The sequence below is a fragment of the Hyla sarda genome, chromosome 12 (genome assembly GCF_029499605.1).
Source record: "Hyla sarda isolate aHylSar1 chromosome 12, aHylSar1.hap1, whole genome shotgun sequence".
Lineage (NCBI taxonomy): Eukaryota > Metazoa > Chordata > Amphibia > Anura > Hylidae > Hyla > Hyla sarda.
In genome coordinates, this window is record NC_079200.1 from 20,621,539 (window position 1) to 20,647,497 (window position 25,959).

Genomic DNA, 25,959 nt, shown 5'->3' on the forward strand with positions numbered 1-25,959 from the left:
CTCTCCGGGCACGGGCTCGGTTGGTCAGCAATCTGAGGTTTTGGGTGAGACTGAGTTGGATGAGGAGGTCGGGAGAATTCGCAAAGAGGAGGGTGAGATTGCCCTCTCCTCCAGTTCTTCCCAATACGAAACAGTGGATGATGAGGAGGAGGGAGGGCATAAACTAAATGGTGACCGTAAAAAGAAGAAGAAGAAGAGGAGGAGATACAAGGGAAAAAGTAAGGAGGTTCTGTCCTCCTCTTCTGTTACAGCCCCAGACCTGAAAAGTAACATCCCAGTCTCCGACCCTCTGATCGTCCTCTCGAATCGGTATGAGGCCCTCGGGGATACTATCTCGCCTCCTCCTCTTGAGGGAGAGGAAGAGGGGCGGGAGGTGGTGCAGCCTCCAGGGGGCGCCGAGCCTTCTACCCCTGAGGTGGTTTCCTCAGGGGGGAAGGCAACTCTGGATTCCAAAGGTAAAGATCCTGGGATGGATTTATCCCAGAGCCTTAAAAGGACTCAGATGGGGGTGGGGGAAAGGAGAGGAAGAAGGTGTAAGGGATAGTAGGCCATCTAACTCAATCACCCATGATGGCGGCACTCTCCCCATTGACGCTGGCATCTATTAACTGTGCCAGTATTAAGTCGGATATGGCTAGATTCGCAGCCTTTGATTTTCTTGGCTGTGTTGAAGCTGACATTTTCCTTTTACAAGAGACCAGGTTGTCAGATCTAGCCTCTCTGGTTAAAGCCAGAAGAGAGTGGAGGTGCGGTCCCTCCCACTGGTCTCTTGCGGCTGAGCCGTATAGTGGGGTGGCAGTCCTTTTTACTGCTCCGGTTAAATGCAGACGGGTTATTGAGTTAGAAATGGGGAGGTGCCTGATCTTAGATGTCTTCATGAAGGGACAGGAGCTCCGGCTTATTAACATCTATGCCCCACAAACCAGGTGGGGCCGTAAGGATCTTTTTATGAAGATTAAGCCCTTTCTTTTTACGAATCGGCAAGTGGTTTTTGGAGGGGACTTCAATAATGTCACGAGGTCCCAAGATAGGAGAGGTTCCAATAATCTGCTGACTTATGACTGTGTGGCCCTCAATAATATAGTTAGGGAAGCTCGCCTAGAGGATGCCCACATCCGGAGCCCCTCAGGCCACACGGGTTTCACCTTTCATCGAGGTAGCTGCAGGTCTAGGTTAGACAGGTTTTATTTGAAGGAGGAAGCCGTCTTTTCCGCAGTGTCCATGGTTGAGGTGGAGTTCTCTGATCACTGTATGATTTTGTTTTCCTTGAATGTTTCAGAGACCCCCCGGATGGGTAAAGGTTATTGGAAGCTGAATTCGTCCCTCCTGGAGGAAGCGGAGGTAAGACAGTCCTTTGAGGATTTTCTTCAGAGTCAGGTACCTTTACTGGATCTATGTAGTAATAAGCTGGAGTGGTGGGAGATATTCAAGAAGCGGGTTGCGGGGTTCTTCCGCCAGCTCTCGAGCCTCAGGTCCCTGAACAGGTATCGCCTGTATCAGGGTCTAAGGAGGAAACTCGAGCTTCTCGTCTCGACTGGAGGTAGCCGAGAGGATATGTCCAGAGTGAAGTCCTTGCTGATGAGGTGTCAGTATGATAGGCACGCATCTTTGGTTTTTGAGAGGGATTACGGAAGGTACCGCTCGCCCGACCCTTACAGAAACTGCAAGATGTCAGTGAGTAGTAAAGTCATTTCAGGACTGATTGATAGTGCAGGATCTCTGAATCGGTCCAGATCATGGATCTTGGAGGTTGTCAGATCCTTCTACTTGCACCTCTTGGGAAGGAAGGATCTGGATCGGGATGTGATGTCAGGTTTCCTGGCTGAAGCCATTCCTGAGCCAGGGGTAGACCCCTCTCTTGGCGTTTTGGCAGGGAAGATCAGGGAAGAGGAAGTGAGACTGGCGATCGAGGGGCTTGCCCCTAAGAAGTCGCCAGGTCCGGATGGCTTAACATCTGAGTGGTACAGGACCTTTAAGGAGTCTTTAGCTCCCCTCTTGACTGAGGTATTCAATGAGTGTCTCTCCTCGGGCACTCTACCAAAGTCAATGAGGAGGTCAGCCCTGATTCTTCTCTCAAAGGGTAAAGATCCCAGCCGTATTGAGAATTGGAGGCCCATAGCTCTTCTCAATACGGACAGGAAGCTTCTGGCTAATATACTGTTTAATCGGTTGGTGAAGTTTGCACCCCGGCTCCTTTCGGAGGCCCAGCACTGCACTGTTCCAGGCCGAAGCACCTTAAGTGCTGTCCTTAGTGTCAGGGAGGCAGTGGAGCGGAGTAGTGCAGGTCTCTGGAAGGGGTACTTGCTGTCCTTGGATCAGGCCAAAGCATTTGATCGGGTGAACCATGAGTACCTCTGGTCCGTCCTCCTGAGATGTGGCTTACCAAGTACTTTTGTTAATTGGCTTAAGATCTTGTATGCAGGGGCAGAGAGTTTCCCTCTGGTGAACGGTTGGTCTGGCCGCTCTTTTGAGGTGGGATCCGGAGTCCGTCAGGGTTGTCCTTTGAGCCCGCTATTATATGTGTTAGCGATCGATCCCTTCCTTAGGAGGTTGAGTCGCGGACCATTGGCGGGAGTCGGGATGAGTCTGGCGGAGCCGGCTGTCACCCAGAGAGTGGTGACGAACGCTGATGATGTCACTATTTTCGTCACCTCGAGGGAGGAGGTCGATGTGGTAATGTCGGAGGTGGACCACTACTCGGAGGCATCCGGGTCCAAGATCAATCGGGATAAGTGTGAGAGTCTCTGGCTGGGAGGGGGGGATACCACGTTTGATCTCCTGGACACCCTTCCAGGGCCCCAAGAATCAGCAAAAGTCTTAGGCATCACATTTGGCCAGGATGATTATCCCACCAAAAACTGGGATGGTAAGCTCCAGGATGCCACTCAGAGGGTGAACCAGTGGAAGGTTTGGTCTTTGACCCTCAGGGAAAGGGTACACCTGATCAAATCGTACCTGCTCCCCTTGTTTATCTATCTGGGCAGTGTATGTATCTTACCAGAGGCTTACTACACTAGGATCTACAGCCTGTTTTTCCAGATGTTATGGGGAAACAGGATGAACCTAGTCAAGAAGGAGGTTACGTACCGCACGAGGAGACTAGGGGGTTTATCTATGGTAAACCCTGTGGTGTTCTTTACGAACACCTTCTTGAAAGCTAACATTGGAAAGAAAGGGCTCCTCCGTGGGTTATCTCCTGCAGGGAATGGTTTCGGCCTTTCTTCCAGGAATGGGAGAAAGGAGGGCGAGTGAAGGACCTCCATACGCCCCATGGATATCTTCCGGCTTACGCTACCCCGACTCTGAAGGCGATACGTCGGTGGGGTCTGGGAGTGTGGGAGATCAGGACCCAGTCAAGGCAGTTCCTTGACAAACGGGTTCTGTTGACCCACTTCCAGAAGCCTCTGGCGCTCAGTGACTGCCCAGGTCGGGATCTGAGTGTGGGATTGTATCTTTTGAACATGAAAAGGATCCCCCAGAAGTTTTGGGACTTGGCCTGGCGCTGCTTTCAGGGGAAGCTATATGTGAGGGACAATCTGAAGTACAGGAACTCTGATGACTGGGGATGTCCCTGAGAAGAGTGCAGGGACACGCTGGAAAGCATGGACCACTTCCTGCTTCATTGTCCCTTTAATATAGGGGTTTACAACAGGGTGGGTGCTTCCATCGGCTGGAGTCAACTTGCCAGCCTTACCTATCCAGAGTGGGCTTATGGGGCATTCAGGACTCTGGGTGGCCGAGACCGGGGCACTTTATTCTTAGTTAGTTTAGTGGTTAGGTACTACACGTGGAACGCACAGTGTTTAGTGTCGACCCAACAGAAAATCCTCTCCGAGGTGGAGGTCTGTAGGAATATCACCGGTGACCTCGGGAAGATCAGGTCTTTGGAGTATGGCAGTCTTGGTACCAGTAGGGCTTCTCTCCTATGGAGAGGGTTTTCTTTTGATATGCCCTAGGTATTAGGCCTTAAGGGCCAAGTACCTTTATTTTGATTAGGGGCAGTGATATAGGGACAGGGTTAGGGTAAGTGTAGGGTTAGTTTAATGAAGAGATAGCGATAGAGTGAGAGATAGGGTAGAGTTAGGGAGAGAGTTCAAATTCATATCAGGATTGTCATCCTCCAATCCTGGTGGTGGGCTAATGCATGGACACCATAGATTTTTGTTTTGTTTAGAACGTGGAGGTTGATAAAGGGCTTACAGGCACTGAACTTGGGCTTTATAAAGGGTTTGCATTGTTTTGTAGTATTTTATGTTTTTGTTATGTTGTTCTGTATAGGTAGGTGGTTGGGTCTTAGTTAGGTTGGGTGGGGGACTTTGGGTTGGGCAAGAAAGGACTCATGTTCGGACTTAATGTTGTTTTTGGGTGCCTGGTGTGGGTCAGTAAGACAAGACTTTGCTGTTCAAAACCATATCGGACTCTGACCCTCATCCAGGTGGGGGTGGTGTGGGTGATGGGTATAGTTATAATTCATTTAGTGAAGTAGGTTATTGTCACTTATTATTTTATTGTGTGTATATATTGTATATATTGTGTGTATATTGTATATATAATCTTAATGGGGGTATAGTTATGGCAGTCGGACCAGCTTAAGCTGTTATGGAGAGAAGGGAAAATGGAGGGGGGGGAATGGGGGAAAAAAATTGTAAATAACATTTGTCCACGTCCAGATTTATTTCTGTTATAGCAAAGTAAGCTATATTTCTGTGTGTTGGTGTGTAGTGTGTTTGTGGGTAGCGTGGTTTATATATATTTATAAAAAAAATAAAAAAAATAAATTAAGATTATTTCTGTTATAGCGAAGTAAGCTTTATTTCTGTTATTTATGCTAGGGGAAAAAAATGTAGTATAGTTTAGTATATGTGCATTGGTGTGTAGCTAGGTAAGTTGTGTGTTTGGGGGTAGTGTGATCCATATATTTTTTTTATTTTTATTTATTTATTTTTTATTATTATTATTTTTTTAAAGTTTAGTTTAGTATAACATTTGTGTTGGTGTATAGCTAGGTGTGAGATGAGCTATGATTGGCTAAGGCTGCACACACACATCACTCAGCACTCAAGACTGCATTTCCTGATTTTGGACTTCTGCCCGGCCAGCAGAAGTCCAAAGTCTGTGCAAGATATGGGAGGGAAATGTGCTCTGGACAAGTAGTGGCACCTTGCTGACACCTAGTGACAGCATTTTTAAACGCAAATAAAACATAGAAAACGTAATTTTTTTTAAAACAAATTACATTAGAAAGATTTTTTATTTACCATAAGGAGTGCAATAGCAAAAATGTGTTTTAATGAGAGTGCCCATTTAATATCAGATTATAGGAGCAGAGGTAAAGAGGTAGCATTGCAATGGTACACTAAGGGGGGATGTCCTGTGTACACAAGATAGCGGATAAGTGGCGGAATGTGCGAGTCCTACTTCTGGGACCCACAATCTCTGTAACAGGGCTCCAGCTCTCCCTGCTGAATGGAGCAGTGTGTTGGTACATGCTTTATTCATTGTATTTGGGAACGCTGAAGAAACAGCCGAGTACAGTGCTTGGGTTCCTGCAGCACTCCTATAAACAATAAATGGAGCATGTATTCAGCAGGGAGAGTCCCCATTTTAGAGTTCAGTGGGAGGACAGGGCTGGAATTACCCTTTAAACGATTACTCCAGTGAAAAACTTTTTTTTTTAAATCAACTGGTGCCAGAAAGTTAAACCGATTTGTAAATTACTTCTATTAAAAAAAATATGAATCCTTCCAGTACTTATTAGCTGCTGAATACTACAGAGGAAATTCTTTCCCGTTTGAAACACAGAGCTGTCTGCTGACATCACGAGCACAGTGCTCTCTGCTGACATCTCTGTCCATATTAGGAACTGTCCAGAGTAAGAGAAAATCCCCATAGGAAACATATGCTGCTCTGGACAGTTCCTAAAATGGACAGAGATGTCAGCAGAGAGCACTGTGTTTCCACAAGATAAGAATTTCCACTGCAATATTCAGCAGCTAATAAGTACTGGAAGGATTAAGATTTTTTTTAATAGATGTTATTTACAAATCTGTTTAACTTTCTGGCACCAGTTAAATAAAAAATAAAAAAAAGTTTTCCCCTTTAACTAACTTACAGACTATATGAGAGGATATCAGGAGACAGCATTTTTTAACACTCTTTACTGCATTTTTTGTGTGTAAAGTGGAGGTATAAATCAGGGGAATGCTCCACATATACACACAATGGGGGGGTATTTATCAAAGCTGTCTATTATCAAACTACGTTAGGCTGGTCTATCGTGTACCTACCGTATTTTTCGCCATATAAGACGCACTTTTTCTTCCCCAAAACTGGGGGGGGGGGGGGGGAAGTTGGTGCGTCTTATACGGCGAATACCTGCGGCCATCAACGTCCGGGACCCGCGGCTAATACAGGACATCACCGATCTCGGTGATGCCCTGTATTAACCCTTCAGACGCTGCGATCAAAGCTGACCGCCGCGTCTGAAGCAAAAATGACACTAACCCGGCTGCTCATTCGGGCTGTTCGGGACCGCCACGGTGAAATCGCGGTGTCCCGAACAGCTTACAGGACACCGGGAGGGAACTTACCTGCCTCCTCGGTGTTTACTCCGTGCCGGGATCCCCTGCATGGCCGGCGCTCTCCTTCGACGTCATCCAATAGGAGCGGCGTGCGTAGCGACGTGGTGACGGCAACGGAGAGCGTGGATCCTGGGGAGAAAGATGTCCGGAGCGACGGGGACGCGGCGACAGCGATGGAGCGACATCCAGGGCAGCGGTGACGGGTCCGGAGCGGCGGGGACAGGTGAGTATTACCTCCTATCCAGTGGTCTTCAACCTGCGGGCCTCCAGATGTTGCAAAACTACAACTCCCAGCATGCCCGGACAGCCAACGGCTGTCCGGGCATGCTGGGAGTTGTAGTTTTGCAACATCTGGAGGTCCGCAGGTTGAAGATCACTGTTGGGTGCAGAATCTTGTTTTTGTAGATTTTGCACCTTTAAAATAGGGTGCGTCTTATATGCCGGTGCGTCCTATAGGGCGAGAAATACGGTAATTAATAAAAAGTCGCACGGCTCTTGATAAATTCTGCGCATAGACTTCGGGATCTATGGTTTAGACTGGATTTAAACCTGCTACAGTATGGTCTGACATTTCAGCGTATTTTCGGCGAAAGGTCGCAATTGATAAATTCAGCACCAATGCTGAAAACAGCCTAGAGTGCATAATGTACTAAAAATCCTCTAAAGAAAAAGTGTCGCACTTATTTAGACTGCGACTTTCTGTACGACAATTTTAGACGAAAAAGACCAGTCTAAGGCTAAGTCTCCACTTGGTTTTTTGCACTGCGTTTTTAGGGATTAAAAAAACGCCTGAAAAATCGCCAGTGCAAGTGACGTCATCATGTGTTTTTTTTTCTTGCGTCTTTTCTGGCGTTTTTTTTCATTTGTGTGGAAATTGCACCTTGGCGTTTTTTTTTTGGTACCCAAAATTTCTTGGGTACCAAAAAAAAAAAAAAAGGATGCAGCAGTGATGGAAAATTTTTTATTAAACGCAATGTATATATTTTATAACCCAATTTTTATTATTTTTTAATAAAGTGTGTGTTTCACTTTTTTTTTAAATACATTTTTTACATTTTTTATGTAGTACTACTACTCCCAGCATGGAACAGACTGTTCTATACGGGTCTATACATCGCTCGCCTCTCTGCACTATACTCCGGCCACTGATGTCAACAGAAATTCATATTTCCCACCCTGAGCTGTGATTGGCCGGATGGTTGCAGCCAATCACAGCTCTGAGGAAAAGATGAATGAATGAGTGGCCGGTCCGGAGTATAGTGCAGAGCAGGGATACGAGCGATGTATACAGCCGCTCCATCTCTGCTATAGACAGGACGATCACATCGGGTGTCAGTAGTGACATCCACTGTGATGTGTCCTTAAGCAGGCACTACTACTCCCAACATGGAGCACACTCTGCCTCATGCTGGGAGCTGTAGTACCTGTATTAATAGACAGATCGCAGCGAGTGTAACTTCTGACACCCACTTTGATCTGTCTATTAATGCAGGTACTACAGCTCCCAGCATGAGGCAGAGTGTGCTCCATGTTGGGAGTAGTATTACCTGCAGTTATGGAAAGATCACAGCGGGTATTACTCCTGACACCCGCTGTGATCCTCCTGTATAATGTATAGATGCAGCGGCCGCTCTCCTATGGTCCCCTGCACGGCCGTATATATACACATATTCCTATTTCTCACAGAGAGCTGTGATTGGCTGGAACCATCTGGCCAATCACAGCTCTGCGGGAAATATGAATATGTGTATATATACGTCAGTGCAGGGGACCATAGAAGAGCGGCCGCCGCATCTATATATTATACAGAAAGATTGCAGCGGGCGATCTGTCTATTAGTACAGGTAGTACTACTCCCATCATGGAACAGTGTGTTCCATGCTGGGATTAGTAGTACTAACTAAAAAAAATGTAAAAAATAAAGCAAAAAAGTGAAAAAACACACACACACAATACATTTTTATAATTGTCGGCTACATTTGTATTTCCCCACACACATAAATTGATCCCTGTTTAAAAAGTAATAGTTTTTTTTTTTCAATAATATACATTTCGTTAGATACAATTTTTTCCTTCACTACTGTATATTTAAAAAAAAAAAATGTTAATGGTACCCTACGAAATTTTATTAAAAACAGCTATCTACATCACTTTTTTGGATCGCTAAAGTCCAAAAAAGATTAAAAACCGCCTGCAAAAACGCCAAAGTTAAAATCCACATAGCGTTTTTCTTGGCGTTTTCTCACTCCCATAGACTTCTATTGGAGCAAAATGCCGCGATTTTGACAAAAAAAAACGCCGGTTTGAGGGAACTACAGCGTTTTTTTAAAAACGCCAAAGAGCGGAAAAAAACGCAGAAAAAGTGAAAAAAAACGCCAAAAGGATTAAAAAAACGCCAAAGTGAAAAAACACAAAGTGGAATTCGAAATTTGCGATTTCTCATTGACTTACAGCTAACATCTGGCCGCAGCGTTTTTTGACCCAAAAAAACGCCATGCGGCAGAATTGGCGTTTTTCTTTGCGTTTTGCAAAAAAAAAAAAAAAAACAAGTGGAAACTTAGCATAAATCCTTTGATAACCCCCCCCCCCCCCCAATGTGCAGTATTTTTCCCTTTTTATAGAAAAGTATGTAAGAGTACACTTTCCCATCTAGTGATTAAACAGAAACCTCAATTAAAAATACCCAAAACAGAAGCCACAATAACACCCCCCTTGGTCTCTGTTGGGTAGTGGGGGGTTATGATTACATTTACCATTTGCATTAGAGATTTAGAAAATGCATACAGCAAGCGTGCAACATGGTGAGGGGGGAAAAAAAGCTCAATTCTCTTCTAGAACTCTATATATGTATGTAGAGAAACCAAAGAGGTATCAGGCACTGCTAGCGTAACGCTGTCCCCAATTAGAAGTCTGTTACCCAGGTATGAGACTACGTGGGATGTCCTCGTTGGTGCAGTATACGATAGTAACTCTTCACAAGGAAATAAAAGTCACACTCACCCGAGTATCCTCAGACATCCATAGATTCTTTATTCCAACGTAGTGCAATGACAGAAAGGAAACAATGTTCAATGGCGGGGAGAGAGAGCTGCACACTCTCAGACAGGGGGCACACCACTGAAGGCAACTAGTTTCACGTCAACTGCGGACGCTTCTTCCAACCAAGGTCTGAAGACACTCGGGTGAGTGTAACTTTTATTTCCTTGTGACCCGTCTCTTCTAGACTTCATTCATGAAACAAGTTAGTGTATCCTGGTAAAGTTCCTTACCATAGGGAAAACTCATGGGTGTGTCCTGTCATTTGTCATGAAGGTGCTGTGTTGTAGTTAAACACTTCTAGCGTGAGAAATCTGCAGTATGTTCCACTACCCTTCACCTTTAATGGGTCCGCCATCAATCTGCAAATATGCCACTATTGTGGATATTCAGTAGACCCATTAAAGTAAATGACTGCGTAACTCGCAGGGAATGTCCCGCAGTGATTTCCCATGTGAACTTATTCTTATCTGCAAAATTACCAGAGGTAGTCACTAAATACCTTCCCCGTTCACAATAAATTATTTCCCACATGCTTTATTTTAAATTATACACAAAAAACACACATATAAAACGCTTAGTAAAGTAAAAGTAAAGTAAAGTTTAATTAATGATATATTTTTATAGTTCGGACATTTACGCACGCGGCGATACCACATATGTTTATTTTTATTTACACGGTTTTATTTTTTTATGGGAAAAGGGGGGTGATTCTAACTTTTATTATGGAAGGGGTTAAATGACCTTTATTAACACTTTTTTTTTGCAGCGTTATAGGTCCTATAGGGACCTATAACACTGCACACACTGATCTCTTATACTGATCATTGTTATCCCATAGGGACCTATAACACTGCACACACTGATCTCTCATCCTGATCACAGGCATGTATTAACACGCCTGTGATCAGTGTTATCGGTGCTTGACTGCTCCTGCCTGGATCTCAGGCACGGAGCAGTCATTCGTCGATCGGACACCGAGGAGGCAGGTAAGGGCCCTCCCGGTGTCCGATCAGCTGTTCGGGATGCTGTTCGAACAGCCCGACTGAGCAGCCGGGTCACTTTCAGTTTCACTTTAGAAGCGGCGGTCAGCTTTGACCGCCGCTTCTAAAGGGTTAATACCGCACATCACCGCGATCGCCGATGTGTGGTATTAGCCGCGGGTCCCGGCCGTTGATGAGCACCGGGACCGCCGCGATATGATGCAGGATCGCGGCGCGATCCCGCTTCATATCGCGGGAGCCGGCGCAGGACGTAAATATACGTCCTGCGTCGTTAAGGGCAACTGGGCAACTTTTCTTTTGGACGGGTTTTATGTGTATTCACTTGTTTAATATGACTGCACATGTGAAGGTGATGGTAAAAATGGTAACTTTATCCTGGTAACTTTACCGCACATCGCCGCGATCGGCGATGTGTGGTATTAGCCGCAGGTCCCGGCCGTTGATGAGCGTTGGGACCGACGAGATGTGCGACCCCGCTTCATATGGCGGGAGCCGGCGCAGGACGTAAATATACGTCCTGCGTCGTTAAAGGGTTAAAGTGTACCCGTCAGATCGAACAAACTATTTTTTTTTAAATATATCACTCGGTCCCTAATCCTGACCATGTACATCTTATGTGTCTAGCACCTTTATTTTTTTTATAACACTTTTAATTTAGCTCACTAGTCTGAATTCCTCTCAAAGGGAGTGGGCGTGGCATCACTGTGCAGGTCTCCGCCCCCTCCCTCAGTATGCTGTCTGCTCACATCTCCCCTAGCATTAGCAAAACTACAACTCCCAGCTTGTCCTCACTGACAGTAGCGGGACACAAGCCGACAGTGGGAGGAGTTTTCCCTGCGCTCACAGCTGTCAATCAAGGAAGTGTGTCCATGACATAGGTGATGACTCATGGATATAGCAGGACTAGTATGTGTCCAAGCAGGCAGGGGGGGCAGTTGTTTGACTGGCTTTTTCAGTATGAAATACTGAAAATTTTCTAATGAACACAATTTAAAAAAAAAAAAAATGATTGGTTTTCCTTGCTTTACAATATATTAAAAAGTTTTTGTATCTGACAGTGCCCATTTAAGCAGGGTGGAATATTTGCGGAATGTTTACTTGGAAAATATGGGCGGACACTCCGCTAATAGCTGGTGCCGGCAGAACATGCCAGTGCTAGGACGCCATCTCCATAGATGGCTATGCATTCCCAAACAGATTCCGCTGCTGTCCATTCTTTCCACAGAAGTCAGAATTCTCGCAGCAGATGTTTCCGCCACGGAAATTCCACTGCATGCATGGTGCAACAGAATCCCATTGGGATTTCCATTGTTCTCTATCTTTATGCTGCTGTCAGAACAATTTTTTTTTCCCCCTTATTTCCCTTTTTGGATATGTCAGCCTCCCATGGGTATACCACAAAGGAAATGGAAAACCAAGTACAGATGATGTAAAAACCATGTCAACAGTCTCTTCCTTATTACTGCACTGCTCAATATTGAGCGTTCCTTTCCGATCTACAAGCTGAAGGCAGAGGTTTTCTATATGTTTCAGTCCTCCCCCATAACAGAAAAGCTTCTGATAAAGGTGGAACTCCAGTGGAAAACAAATGCTTACAAATCAACTGGTACCAGAAACTTATACTTCAGGGGTACTCCGGCGCTAAGACATCTTATCCCCTTTCCAAAGGATAGGGGATAAGATGCCTGATTGTGGGAATCCCGCCACTGGGGACTCCCATGATCTTGCATGCAGCACCCCGTTACAATCAGTCCCCGGAGCACGTTCACTCCGGGTCTGATTACTTGCGATCACGGGGGCCGGAGCATTGTGACGTCACGGCCCTGCCCTCTTGTGACGTCACGCTCCGCTCCCTCACTGCAAGCCTATAGGCTTGCAGCGAGGGGGCGGAGCGTGACGTCATACGGGGGCAGGGCCATGACATCACAATGCTCCGGCCCCCGTGATTGCCAGTAATCAGAATCCGACCCCCGCAATCAGGCATCTTATCCCCTCTCCTTTGGATAGGGGATAAGATGTCTTAGCGCCGGAGTACCTCTTTAAATAGAAGTAATTTACAAATATGTTTAACTTTTACACTTCCATTGCACAAAGCTACTAAATGCCAGCTGAATTAGAAACAGCCTGATCTCCGGAAAGACTGCACCTATATATGTGAGTGACCCCATTTTAACAGCTATTCACCTGCACTATAAGGCTGGGTTCACACCACGTTTTGTTAAATACGGTTCCCGTATACGGCTGGGAGGAGGGGTGGGCGGGGCTTAATCGCGGCGCCCGCACTCAGCCGTATTCGGGAACAGTATTTAATGTATGTCTATGAGCCGACTGGAGTGAACCGCAGCCTCCGGTCGGCTTCGTTTTCGGCCGTATGCGGTTTCCCGACCGCAGGCAAAAACGTGGTCGACCACGTTTTTGCCTGCGGTCGGGAAACCGCATACGGCCGAAAGAGCAGCCGACCGAAGGCTGCGGTTCACTCCGGTCGGCTCATAGACATACATTAAATACGGTTCCCGAATACGGCTGAGTGCGGGCGCCACGATTAAGCCCCGCCCCCTCCTCCCAGCCGTATAGGGAAACCGTATTTAACAAAACGTGGTGTGAACCCAGCCTAACCCAGTATATTGCATTTAGTACGGGCTAAATAGCCTTCAGTTTCTCTTTAACTTTTAATAAATTCTGCCCATTCCGCCGGCATTAAAGTGCAACTGTCATGAACTTTTACTGCAATAACCTGCACACAGCGCGTGTACTGTGTTCAGGTGGTTTGTATAACAACCTTTCTACCTAATAGTTCCCGGCTTTTATTACCCTAAAAAAGGCTTTTTTTGGAAGCCACGGACAGTCGGGTAGGCGTGGCGCGAGGTCCGCGATGCCCCGCCGCAAGCCACGCCCAACGACTGTAATTCAGCGCTGGGACTATGTGTGATTGACACACAGGTCCCAGCGCATGCGCCGTTCATTTCTTCTAACGTGCATGCCGCTGAGTATAATGGTTGTGATCGCTCACTCCCCCAGCGAGCACTCGTTCCCTCCGCCGTCTTTCTACTCAGGGCGCACTGCGCAGGTGCCCTGAATAGAAAGACTGCAGCGGGAGCGAGCACTCGCTGGAGGAGCAAGCGATCGCAACCATTATACTCAGCGGCACACACGTTAGAAGAAATTAACGGCGCATGCGCTGGGACCTGTGTCCCAGAGTCCCAGAGTCCCAGCGCTGAATTACAGTAGGTGGGCGTGGCTGGCGGCGGGGCATCGCGGACCTCGCGCCACGCCTACCCGACTGTCCGTGGCTTTCATAAAAAGCCTTTTTTAGGGTAATAAAAGCCCGGAACTGTAAGGTAGAAAGGTTGTTAAACAAACCACCTGGACACAGTACACGCGCTGTTGTGCAGGTTATTGCAGTAAAAGTTCATGACAATTGCGCATTAAAGGAGTAATCCGGTGGTAAACTATTTTTTTTTTATCCTATGGTGCCATAAAGTTAAACAAATTTGTAAATTACTTCTATTTAAAAATCAAATCATAATCCTTCCAGTACTTATCAGCTGCTGTATGCTCCACAGGAAGTTCTTTTCTTTTTACATTTTTTGTCTGACCACAGTAACGCCTTCTTTACCGTGAGGACTGTGAATTTATGGAACGGTCTACCTCAGGAACTGGTCACAGCAGGAACAATTAACAGCTTTAAAACAGGATTAGATACATTCCTGGAACAAAATAAGATTAATGCTTATGAAGAAATATAAAATCTCATCCCTTCCCCAATATCGCGCCACACCCCTACCCCTTAATTCCCTGGTTGAACTTGATGGACATATGTCTTTTTTCGACCGTACTAACTATGTAACTATGTAACTATGTAACTATGTAACTATGTAACTATGTAACAGTGCTCCCGGCAGACACCACTGTCTATTTTAGGAACTGTCCAGAGTAAGAGAAAATTCCCATAGCAAAAAGTCTCCTGCTCTGGACAGTTCCTGATACGGGCATCAGGTGTCAGCAGAGAGCACTGTGGACAAGACAAAAAAGAAATTCAAAAAGGAAAGAATTTCCTCTGTAACATACAGCATCTAAAAAGTACTCAAAGGATTAAGATTTTTTAATATAAGTAATTTACAAATCTGTTTAACTTTCTGGCACCAGTTGATTTAAAAAAAAAAATAATAATAATTCCACCGGAGTACCCCTTTAATCCAGTGCCAAACCAATGGAGAGTTGATTAGAACTCACATGCTTGAAACATTTCTGGTGAAGAAAAAGTTCAAAATGGAAACCCTCTTTTTTGATAGTACTCAAAAAGGACAACATTGTGTCAAACATAGACCTATTTACATGTGCCCATATTTCCCAGTCTGCACCTGGATTCATTACAAAGATCACGGGGGTCCTTTTACTTCCCTTTCAGTCCCACCGTAACAATTACTAGTACAGTTCAGTCCTAGTGCAGTCAAACATCTTCTCTATGGTTCTTCTGTCAACAAACAAGGTTGTACAAAGAGTCTTAAAGGGGTACTCCACTAGCCAACAAGTAAGTGTTCCGTATGCTGTTTTCGTCCTGCGGGGGTCGGCCAAGCCCCTCGTAACATCACATCCATCACACCCCCTCCCATAGACTTGCATTGAGGTTGCGTGACCATGATGTCTTGAGGGGCGTGACCGAGCCCCGCAGGGTGAAAACACCGTTCGGAACACTTACTTACGAAAGCTGGCCAGTGGAGTACCCCTTTAACTTAACCAAGGAGTCAACCACGTGGATTACCCCATCCTCAAAGATACTGAAAGTCCTGCTCACATACAGACCACGGCTTCCGGAAAAATAAAGTCTCAATCACGCAGAGTTTTCTCTAAATACAAAAGAGATAAGCACCCTAGTCCCCGACACTATGGCAAAAAAGGAGAACAAGGGCCGTAATTTCTGTTCTATATTTCAATTCCCACAAGCCACAGAGACAGATGGTCTGGTAGTTCTTGACTTACGATAAAAACCTAAGACATTCAGGAAGGATTAAATTATTTCCTTTAACACAAGGGTCCAAAAAGGGCACATAGAAGCCAACCAGCAAAGCTACCCAGCCATATTGGTAAAAACAAAGGTCGACAGTAAGAAAACTGTGCAATCCTGCTTTTTTAGAGCTATCCACACATAAAACAATGATGCCATTGAAACCCTATACCACAACAAAGCTAGCAAGACCTGGACAAATTCCTTAAAGTGTACCTGTCACCATCAAAAACTTTTTATATAAAGTAGCAATCATCCTGCTGTGTGAACCAGGGGCATGTCATAGAACCTCAGTGCACAGAGCCCTGCTTGTCCTCACTGTACAGAGCCCTGCTTGTCCTCAGTGTACAGATCCCTGCTTGTCCTCAGTGTACAGAGCCCTGCTTGTCCTCAGTGTACAGAGCCCCGCTTGTCCTCAGTGTACAGAGCCCCGCTTGTCCTCAGTGTACAGAGCCCCGCTTGTCCTCAGTGTACAGAGCCCCGCTTGTCCTCAGTGTACAGAGCCCTGCTTGTCCTCAGTGTACAGAGCCCTGCATGTCCTCGGTGTACAGAGCCCTGCTTGTCCTCAGTGTACAGAGCCCTGCATGTCCTCGGTGTACAGAGCCCTGCTTGTCCTAAGTGCGCAGAGCCTTACTTGTCCACCCACACTTCCCGTATTTGGACTCCTCATAGAGACACACAGACAATAGGTGTAGGGACACCATTATACACATTTTAAACCAATGTATATTACAAATATATATTTAATGGTATTATCTTCATTATATACTGTAAAAAGTTTTTGTTGACAGGTATACTTTAAAAAGTAGTACCCCAAGCTGGCAGACATAAAATGCTATCAAGTGACTATTCTGATCCTAACCTTGACATTGAGTTAGAAGGAGATAACAGGCTAGATCCATCAAGAATCTGATACCGTGTTTCTCCGAAAATAAGAGCGGGTCTTATATTAATTTTAGTCACAAAAAACACACTGGGTCTTATTTTCAGGGTAGGGCTTATTTATTTATGGAGGGGCTGTAGCAGTGTGGAGGATACCGCACCCCCCCATCTTTCACACTGCCAGAGCCCCCCATCCTCCCACAGCCCCCATCCACCACACTGCTATACAGCCCCCCATCCTCCACACTCCCGCAGCCCTCCATCCTCCACACTCCTGCAGCCCCCCAATCCTCCGCACTCCTGCAGCCCCCCATCCTCCACACTGCTACAGCCCCCCATCCTCCCCTTCCCCCGTCGTCCTCCACACTCCTACAGTGCCCCCCATCCCTCTGCCATAATAAACCAGCACTTCACCACCTTTATAGCGTCCGCAACTGAAGCTGCAGCTCTCAGCGGCAGCGGCTTGATCTCCTTCTGCTGCTTACCGGTAGCAGCCAGGGCAGGGACACGCCCCTGATGTCGGGCGTGCATACGCGCAGACGTTTTAAAGCTACAGGGTAGCTGCCCCAGCTCATTTAACTTGCCAAGGGACCAGCCAAAGGTGGGGGCGGGGGTCCACATCGCATTACTGGTGGCCGAGGTCCGCCAGTTGAGTACCCCTGGCCCTAGGTCTTATTTTTGGGGTAGGACTTATTGCAGCCCACCCCGATACTCCAGCTAGGGCTTATTTTCAGGGTAGGGTGTTCTCAAGAACCTCTAAAAATTCTTAGACCAAGTTCGTCCATCTGGGGTTTTTCCAAGGAATATATTGATTATATTGAAAATGTGGCCAGGCTGGCTAGGAAAGGGTTTAAAACAAAATTTACTCACTTTCCCTGTTCCCTTGCCGTTCTGATAGAGCCAAGTCCCATTGCGCAGCATTTCTTGGTTTCAACACAAGGAAGTGTGGTCACCGAAGTGGCCACTGACTGGATGAGTAGGCACTTTCTTGTCTCAAGACCAAGGCCAGAAAACTCTGTGCAGCGGCACCAAGCTCAATGTAATGGCAGCGGGGGTGCTGCTTGCAAAGCATTACCTTACAGCTACCATGGCTCTCTTGTCTAGTTTACTTGGCCTGGAGACAGCCAGCAAGATCATCATTAAAGGGGTACTCTGACCCTAGACATCTTATCCCTTATCCAAAGGATAGGGGATAAGATGTCTGATCGCGGCGGTCCCGCTGCTTGGGACCCCCGCAATCTCGGCTGCGGCACCCCAGACATCCTGTGCACGGAGCGAATTTTGCTGGATGACTGGTGATGCAGGACGGAGGCTCGTGACCTCACAGACGCAACCGCTCGTGACGTCACGGCCATGCCCCCTCAATGAAAGTCTATGGGAAGGGGAGTGGCCGTGACGTCAAGAACGGGTGCAGCTGTGACATCACGAGCCTCCGGCGTTGCACCTGACGCTCAAAATGAACACCGGGTGCAAGAGGGAGATTGTGGGGGTCCCCAGCGGCGGGACCCCCATGATCAGACATCCTATCCCCTATGGATAGGGGAAAAGATGTCTAGGGGCAGAGTACCCCTTTAAATGAGTTTACACGGCCCAAGGGCCAAACTAGCTAACCCTTCTTTAGGTGTAATGGGTGGTCTCCTAAGCTATGTGAACAAAGTTACGCAAGAGAAATGTGGTAGCCCTTTGGGGGTGTTGGTAATGTGGGTATTGTTTCGGTAAATGAGGGGTTAATGTTAACCCTTTAGTTTGTGACGCCAGGCTGAGGGCTAGTATTCTGAGGTAATTCTCCGGCCTATCGCCGCCCTTCCCAGTAACGATAGGTGCATGTAATAAAATGACTGAAGATCGACAAAGTAGTTGAACTTTAACTTGAAGAACTTTACTTAGATGATTGCGGTACATCCAATGAACATTAACAGTCTCATGCAAACAGTCTCTATATATCTCAATGACTGACAATTGTTGCGGACCTTGCATGAAATTAAAGTCTATGAATTTAGGGTAATTATTGCAGATCCGTCCAGATTTAGGGGATAGATAAGGTCCGGTGATCCTGCAGAGTGCTTAGCGATTGATACACTCGCGATCCTATATAGATCAGCCGTTGCAGCAAGGCTCAGGCCTAACTCACTGCGATAGACAGCTGCGCAGATCCTGCTCGTTTGACAGCCCGGGAACAAGAGAGAGAACAATGGCCGCCGCTCCCTTATATGGGCAGGGGGCGGGGCGAATCTGATTGGTCTGAACATCTGTCATTCACTGTTACACAGTGTGCTGGGATTGACTACGTCACAAGGACCTCCAAAGGTCCTCAAGCAGAAATACCATAGAGTTCACCTAACCATGTGACCCGCAGGTCCTGCTACGCTATAGACAAGTAATTAACTATTTATAGGCATTGATATAATATTTACATGCTTCCTAAGTAAACTATTAGCGCAATAACTATCTAGATGAGAGGTGACCAGGGGTGAACTAGACAATGGGGACCCCGATGTCCTAGGGACTCTGGCTAAGGGGACCCACACACGCAGGTACCGGATAGGATACGGTACTGAGACACCACAGAAACAGATACCATTTCCCTTGAAGGCTTTACAGTCCTATTTTTTTCAAGAGATTGCAGCCAGCAGTCAGATAACAAGATGGATCCTAAAAGCCTTAAGATACAGACTCAGAATAAAAAGGATCCGGGTTTAGGTTGCTGTTCCCATTTACTCTATCCTGTTTGGTATAAAACTAACAATAAGAAATCCAGATGACCTACTGTAAACAATGAAGGGGTAGGGTTGCCACCTTTCTTGCAAAAAAAATAACGGGCATGCTAATTTGCATAATTAATTATATATGCGTGACATCACAGGAGGATAAACATATGTGGGGGAATTTAGTCCTATTCTGACCCCTATGACTTTTTTATTTCTCCTTATACGGACCTGTATTAGGGCTCATTTTTTGCGCCCCGGTCTGTAGTATTTAACAGTACCATTTTTGTTTCGATGTGACTTTTTGATGTTTTTAATAAAAAAATAAAAAAATTATAAATAATTCAATAGTTGCAGTTAGTTACTAACTGCAACTCCCAGCATGCCCTGATACAGCCTGTGGCTCAGCAGCTGCCCCGAACGAAAACTACAACTCCCAGCACTACTATAGAGTAGTATATAGTACAGGTCAGTGTTTCCTCCAGCTGTTGCAAAAGTACAACTCCCGGCATGCCCGGACAGCCATTGGCTGTCTGGGCATGCTGGGAGTTGTAGTTTTGCAACAGCTGGAGGCGCTCTCTGGTTGGGAAACACTGGTATAGAATATGGTGCAACATTCCGGGAGTTAGAGGCAGGGTAGGCCAAAATACCGGTAGGGTAGGCCAAAATACCGGCAGGGTAGGCCAAAATACCGGCAGGGTGGCGACCCTATGTAAGGGATAAAACTAGAATACAAATCATGCGCTTCCCTTCTTGGTTATCCATCCATGTTCAAACTCCATTTCCCTAAATACTATTTATCCTTTGATGTTTTTATGTTTCCAGGGCCAATAAAGGCTAATTTACTCTCAGTTCCCTTATTCCAGTTATCAAATGCAAAAGAAAAGAACTTCAGGATCGCTTCTAATACTGTTATATGCCCCTTCTGGGGGGAGGGGGGGTGCAGATGGTTATGCACCAAGGGGACCAATGTGAAAGGGGGAGTCCTCAATAGGCATCAGATATTTTTTTTTTGTTTTGTTTTTGAATTCGACAATAAAAGTTGTTGACTTTTAGAAGTTGGTTGGCTCCGTGAATAATTTGGATTCCTTGAATTCTGGAAGCCATGCTGGATCAGAGGGGAGTTTCCTTCCCTCCAGTGAAGTAATAAATGGAAAGTGGGATGTGTGGTATAAAGCCTGGTGTTTGCTACAACATTTTTTTATAACGTTCTTTTTCTAGCTAAAATCCCACAGTTGGGAGCAAGGTTTATGCAGCAGACCCTTTTCGCCCTCCTCCATCCTACTTCCGCTCAGGCTGCGCACACACACATCAACATTTCCTGACTTGGCAAAAGTCCAAAGTCTATATATAAAAGCAAAATGTCCAGCGCGAATGTGAAGGAACTGGATGTTTATTCCAATAGCCAAAAAGACAAGGAGAACATGACAAGGTGACGCGTTTCGGTCCTAAGGCTGGACCTTAGTCATACACTAGTATACAGTGAGTACAAACCTTATATAGGTGGCCCCTCAAACAACGACCAGTAATCCGGCCGCATCTGAATAGGGTCCTCCTCCTTTTTCCGTGACGTGGGGGTGATAGGTAAAACCCGGAGAAAAGATAAGAAGGTGAGGAGGAAAAAGCGGAGACAAAGAAGGAACCAAGGGAATAAAAATGGAAAAACGAGAAGAGAAAAGAAAAAGAAAAAGCGGGGAAGAAAAGAAAAAAAGAGAAGGAAAAAAGAGAAAAAGAAGAAAAGGAAAAGAAAAGAAAGGAGAAAAGGAATGAGGACCATGGGTAGTCACCCTCACGTAACAGAAAAAGGTTACAATCTTAGACAATACAAAAATATATAAAAGCAGTAAATGTTTATTACATATAAGTGAAATAATAATAATAATAAAACACATAATCATATTCTAAGACAGCTCCCCAAAGGGAGAGAAATGATGAAAGGAATGAGCTATGTTTGAGGTTTCATATGGAAAAAATGTTAAACGGTAAACAGTAGATTAGATGGTATTCATATTTTTTGTATAATAAATAAAAAGATACATAATGTAATAATATAGTATATACCAATCACTTTCTCACAAGAGAAAGACCACTGTATCCTATGAAACCATAACATAGATACTCTTACAGGATCAGCAAGTACCCTAATCTATCTAGGACACTGAAACCGGCCAAGGAAAAGGGGGAGAAAAAAAGGGGAGAAAAACTGGGGGGAGGGGGGGGGGGGGAAGGAGGAAAGAAAGCCTGTAATAGAATAGTCATGGGCATCATGATTGAGAGGAACAAGGGAAAATAAAGGAGAATAACAACACCGATTTGATGGAGAGAACAAAAATAGATCAAAACATAAACTTAAATATAGGGTACCCATATAAATGCATAAATAAGTGTTATGTTAAGGCGAGCAGGAGGAACAAAGCTAGATGAATCTCAACCAACATGCCTAATAGTGGAGAATGGTGTCCATCCTTTTATTAAGGCCCCGAGGGACGCGACTGTCCAATCTCAAAATCCAATAGACCTCTCGGTCCAGGAGTTTGAGCTTGACATTGCCACCCCTCACAGGTGGGCTAACTCGTTCCAACCCCTGTAGCATAAGGGATGACGTATTGCCGGCATGTACCTCGGCTATGTGCCTGGAGACCATAGAAATATGTCTTGATAGGGATAGGGGATAAGATGTCTGATCGCGGGGGTCCCGCCGCTGGGGATCCCTGCAATCTCTCATGCAGCACCCACCTGTCTAAGCTCCCCTCCCATAGACTTGCATTAAGGGGGTGGGGCATGGCGCCACAAGGGGGCGGAGTTGTGACATCATGATACTCCGACCCCGGGGTTGTGAGTCTTCAAACACGGAGCGATCATCGCTTTGTGCAGCTCACACAGGTGGGTGCTGCATGAGTGATTGCGGGGATCCCCAGCAGTGGGACCCCCGGGATCAGACATCTTATCCCCTATCCTTTGGATAGGAGATAAGATGTCTTAGGGCCGGAGTACCCCTATAAGGCTAAAAATCTAGCCAATACAGCTGACTGGGAATATGGCCTTCGGGTGGGCAAAGACTACTGAAAAGTAGAAACATTAAAGGGGTATTCCAGGATTTGTTTTATATTTATTTACAAGATGTAAATAAAAATAAAAAACACATATTAGGTATTGCCAAGGGCAAACATTTCCAAACTACTAATATATAAAAGAAAGTAAAAAGAAGATAATAAACGCACGAATTTCTGAGTTTTGCTCACATCACATAGCAGAACATTTTTTTTAATAAAAATCCCATCTACTTCAAAAAGGAACAGATAAAAACGAGAGCTGATGGTTAAAATAATAATCCCTCATACGCCTCAATAGATGAGAAAAAAAATATTTATAGGAGTCAGAATATAATGATTTTAACTATATTTATTAAAGAAAAAATGTAAGTCATATAAATTAGGTATCTGTGTAATCGTATCAACACAATAATTAAAGGTAATATGTCAGTTTTACCTTAAAGTGCACGGCGCAAAAATTAATATTGGCTCTGTCCTCAATGGGGGTCTTTTTGAGTTTTTTTTTTTTTTTTTTAACTCTTAGCATACCATAGCTCGACTTGTATCATCCAAAGCTTTCTCAATACATGTTCAGGTCATAATAGGTTAGAGTAAGGGTACTTTCACACGGGCGGATTACCTGCGGATTTTCCGCTGTGTAAAATCCGCAGCGGATTTAGCTACCATTGACTTCAATGGGTCCGAAGAAAAATCAGTAAATCTGTCTCTATTGCGAATTTTCCGCTGACCCATTCAATGGCAGCTAAATCTGCTGCGGATTTTCCTCAGCAGACATGCAGCGGAAAATCCACGGGTAATCTGCCCGTGTGAACGGTATTCTTATAATGTTTTAAAAGGTGGGGACCCAAATAATAAGTTGAGAAGGAGTCCCGAAATCACTTTAAAGTGTCTTCTTTGCGAGATAGATATGAGATGGATAGATATGAGATAGATAGATATGATATGAGATATATAGATAGATAGATAGATAGATGAGATAGATAAATAGATAGATTGATATGAGATAGATATGAGATAGATAGATATGAGATAGATAGATAGATATGAGATAGATAGATATTAGATAGATATGAGATAGATATGAGATAGATATGAGATAGATAGATAGATAGATAGATATGAGATAGATAGATATGAGATAGATAGATATGAGATAGATAGATAGATAGATATGAGATAGATAGATAGATAGATATGAGATAGATAGATAGATATGAGATAGATAGATAGATAGATATGAGATAGATAGATAGATAGATATGAGATAGATAGATAGATAGATAGATAGATAGATAGATAGATATGAGATAGATAGATATGAGATAGATAGATATGAGATAGATAGATAGATATGAGATAGATAGATATGAGATAGATAGATATGAGATAGATAGATATGAGATAGATAGATAGATAGATAGATATGAGATAGATAGATAGATATGAGATAGATAGATAGATATGAGATAGATAGATATGAGATAGATATGAGATAGATAGATAGATATGAGATAGATAAATAGATAGATTGATATGAGATAGATATGAGATAGATAGATATGAGATAGATAGATAGATATGAGATAGAAAGATATGAGATAGATAGATATGAGATAGATAGATAGATAGATATGCGATAGATAGATATGAGATAAATAGATATGAGATAGATAGATAGATATGAGATAGATAGATAGATATGAGATAGATAGATAGATAGATATGAGATAGATAGATATGAGATAGATAGATAGATATGAGATAGATAGATAGATAGATAGATATGAGATAGATAGATAGATATGAGATAGATAGATAGATATGAGATAGATAGATAGAAAGAAAGATAGATATGAGATTGATAGATAGATAGATATGCATGTATAATTTTAAAGAGAAGAGACTGACCTGCACCTCATGGGTCTGTGTTGACATAGCAGTGCCGAATGCAGAACGCTGGACTCCTGTGTCAGTATCACTGCAGTCGCAGAAGCCCAAACAACATACGTTTTAGAAATGCAGCTCTTATCTGAAGGCCCCACATGGAGAACTAAGAGTTACACCCTTGTCAAAACAAATGCTTATTTTCCAGGCAGGTTATTTCCAGATTTGGGTCAATTTGCCAAGAGTTGTAGCTGGACTTTCTTTCAGAAAGAATCTGTTTACTGTCCTTGTAAGGACTGGTTAGTGCGTTCCCCTTCCCCCTAAAAAAAAAAACAAAATGTAAAAAAAAAAACGGATGAGCAGATACTTCTGCAAGCGGACAGCCAGGAAATGATCATTCTTCCTACCCAGCTACTATGATATGGCAGGAACACTGTCCACTATACTATTGACCACATGGTGCACATAATACAGTGGTCTCAAAATGTGACCCTCCAGATGTTGTAAAACTTCAACTCCCTGCATGCCCGGACAGCCAACGGCTGTACGGGCATGCTGGGAGTTGAAGTTTTGCAACATCTGGAGGGCTACAATTTGAGACCACTGATATAAAATATACATATGTGTGTGTATATATATATAAATATATATATATATATATATATATATATATGTGTGTGTGTGTGTAAAGGTTGCAGCAACACTCTTGGTCAAAAAATAGAGGCTCTTAGCGCACTTTTTGATCAAAACGCGTCCCCCCATCCACCACGCGGAGGTAGCCTCTTGTCGGATGGGACTCTAACACTCATAACACTCACCTCTGCTGGGCATACGGCCTCTGACTGCATAACATGCAGGATCCACTATCAATTTAAAAACCTCCAAAAACAGGGAGGGGTGCACAGCTAGAGAGGGTGCCACTCCCCCTAACTTGCATAGCAAAAACACAAAAAAGAAAAATAGACAGCACTACTACCTAATACACGGGTGCACGCTGCTGTGGCAAAAACTAAGTATACAAAAAAAATCTATATGTATGTATATATATACTGTATCTCTCTCTCTCTCTCTAAATATTTATATATTATTATTTTTTTTTTTTTTTATTATTATTATTTTTTTTTTTATGTAAAACTGTAAACAGTTTCAGACATAACTGTTGGCTGTCCGGGCATGCTGGAAGTTGACGTTTTGCAACATCTGGAGGGCCACAATTTGAGACCACTGACAAAATATACATAGGGCCATATAAATATATATATATATATATATATATATATATAGATATACACACACACACACACACATTTTTTATGTAAAGCTATACACAAGAGTTTCAGACATTACTGTGGACCAGTGGCGTCACTAGGGGGGGCCAGAGGGGGCCATGGCCCCCCCTAGATCAGGCTGTGCCCCCTCTTGTGCCCCCCCCCCCCCCCAATTTAAAATAAATAGGGCTGTCCTGATACTAGTATCGGGGCCAGGGGCGGACTTCCCGGCTGGGTAAAGAGCCCGCTGCAGCTGCTGGGGATATCCCTGCGCTGCTTCTGGTCTGCGTATCATTAGCAGAGACAGGCAGGGCAGGGATGAAGGTACCTGATGATGGCTCCGCCCCCAGCACTGGAGAGGGCGGGGCCGAGAGCTGACAGGCCTCCGGGACACAGAGCAGCTTCATGTGAGGTGAGTGATGTCCCGTGTCCTCCCTCTCTCCCCCCTGATCAGCAGTATATCCTGGGGCTGGGTCATGTGTATAGTAGAAGTCCAGAGGGGTCACTTTCCCCCCTCCTGTGTCCACAGGTCACATTATCA

At 44.7% G+C, this 25,959-nt stretch overlaps 1 protein-coding gene across 2 annotated transcripts in view; it reads right to left on the reverse strand.

The window, feature by feature from the left end:
• The window catches only part of LOC130297034 (NXPE family member 1-like), a 93,512-nt gene extending 68,515 nt beyond the window's left edge, over nt 1–24,997 (reverse strand). The window contains exons 1-2 of one of the 2 annotated variants that reach the window (XM_056549202.1): nt 24,969–24,997; nt 24,181–24,470 (exon numbers count right to left, since the gene is read on the reverse strand). In XM_056549202.1, the coding sequence (XP_056405177.1) occupies nt 24,181–24,185 (5 nt within the window). In that variant the 5' untranslated portion in view covers nt 24,186–24,470; nt 24,969–24,997. Of the gene's footprint in view, nt 1–24,174; nt 24,471–24,968 lie in introns of both variants that reach the window. The other variant, XM_056549201.1, reaches the window with a different exon arrangement.
• Between the last annotated feature and the right edge of the window lie 962 nt (nt 24,998–25,959).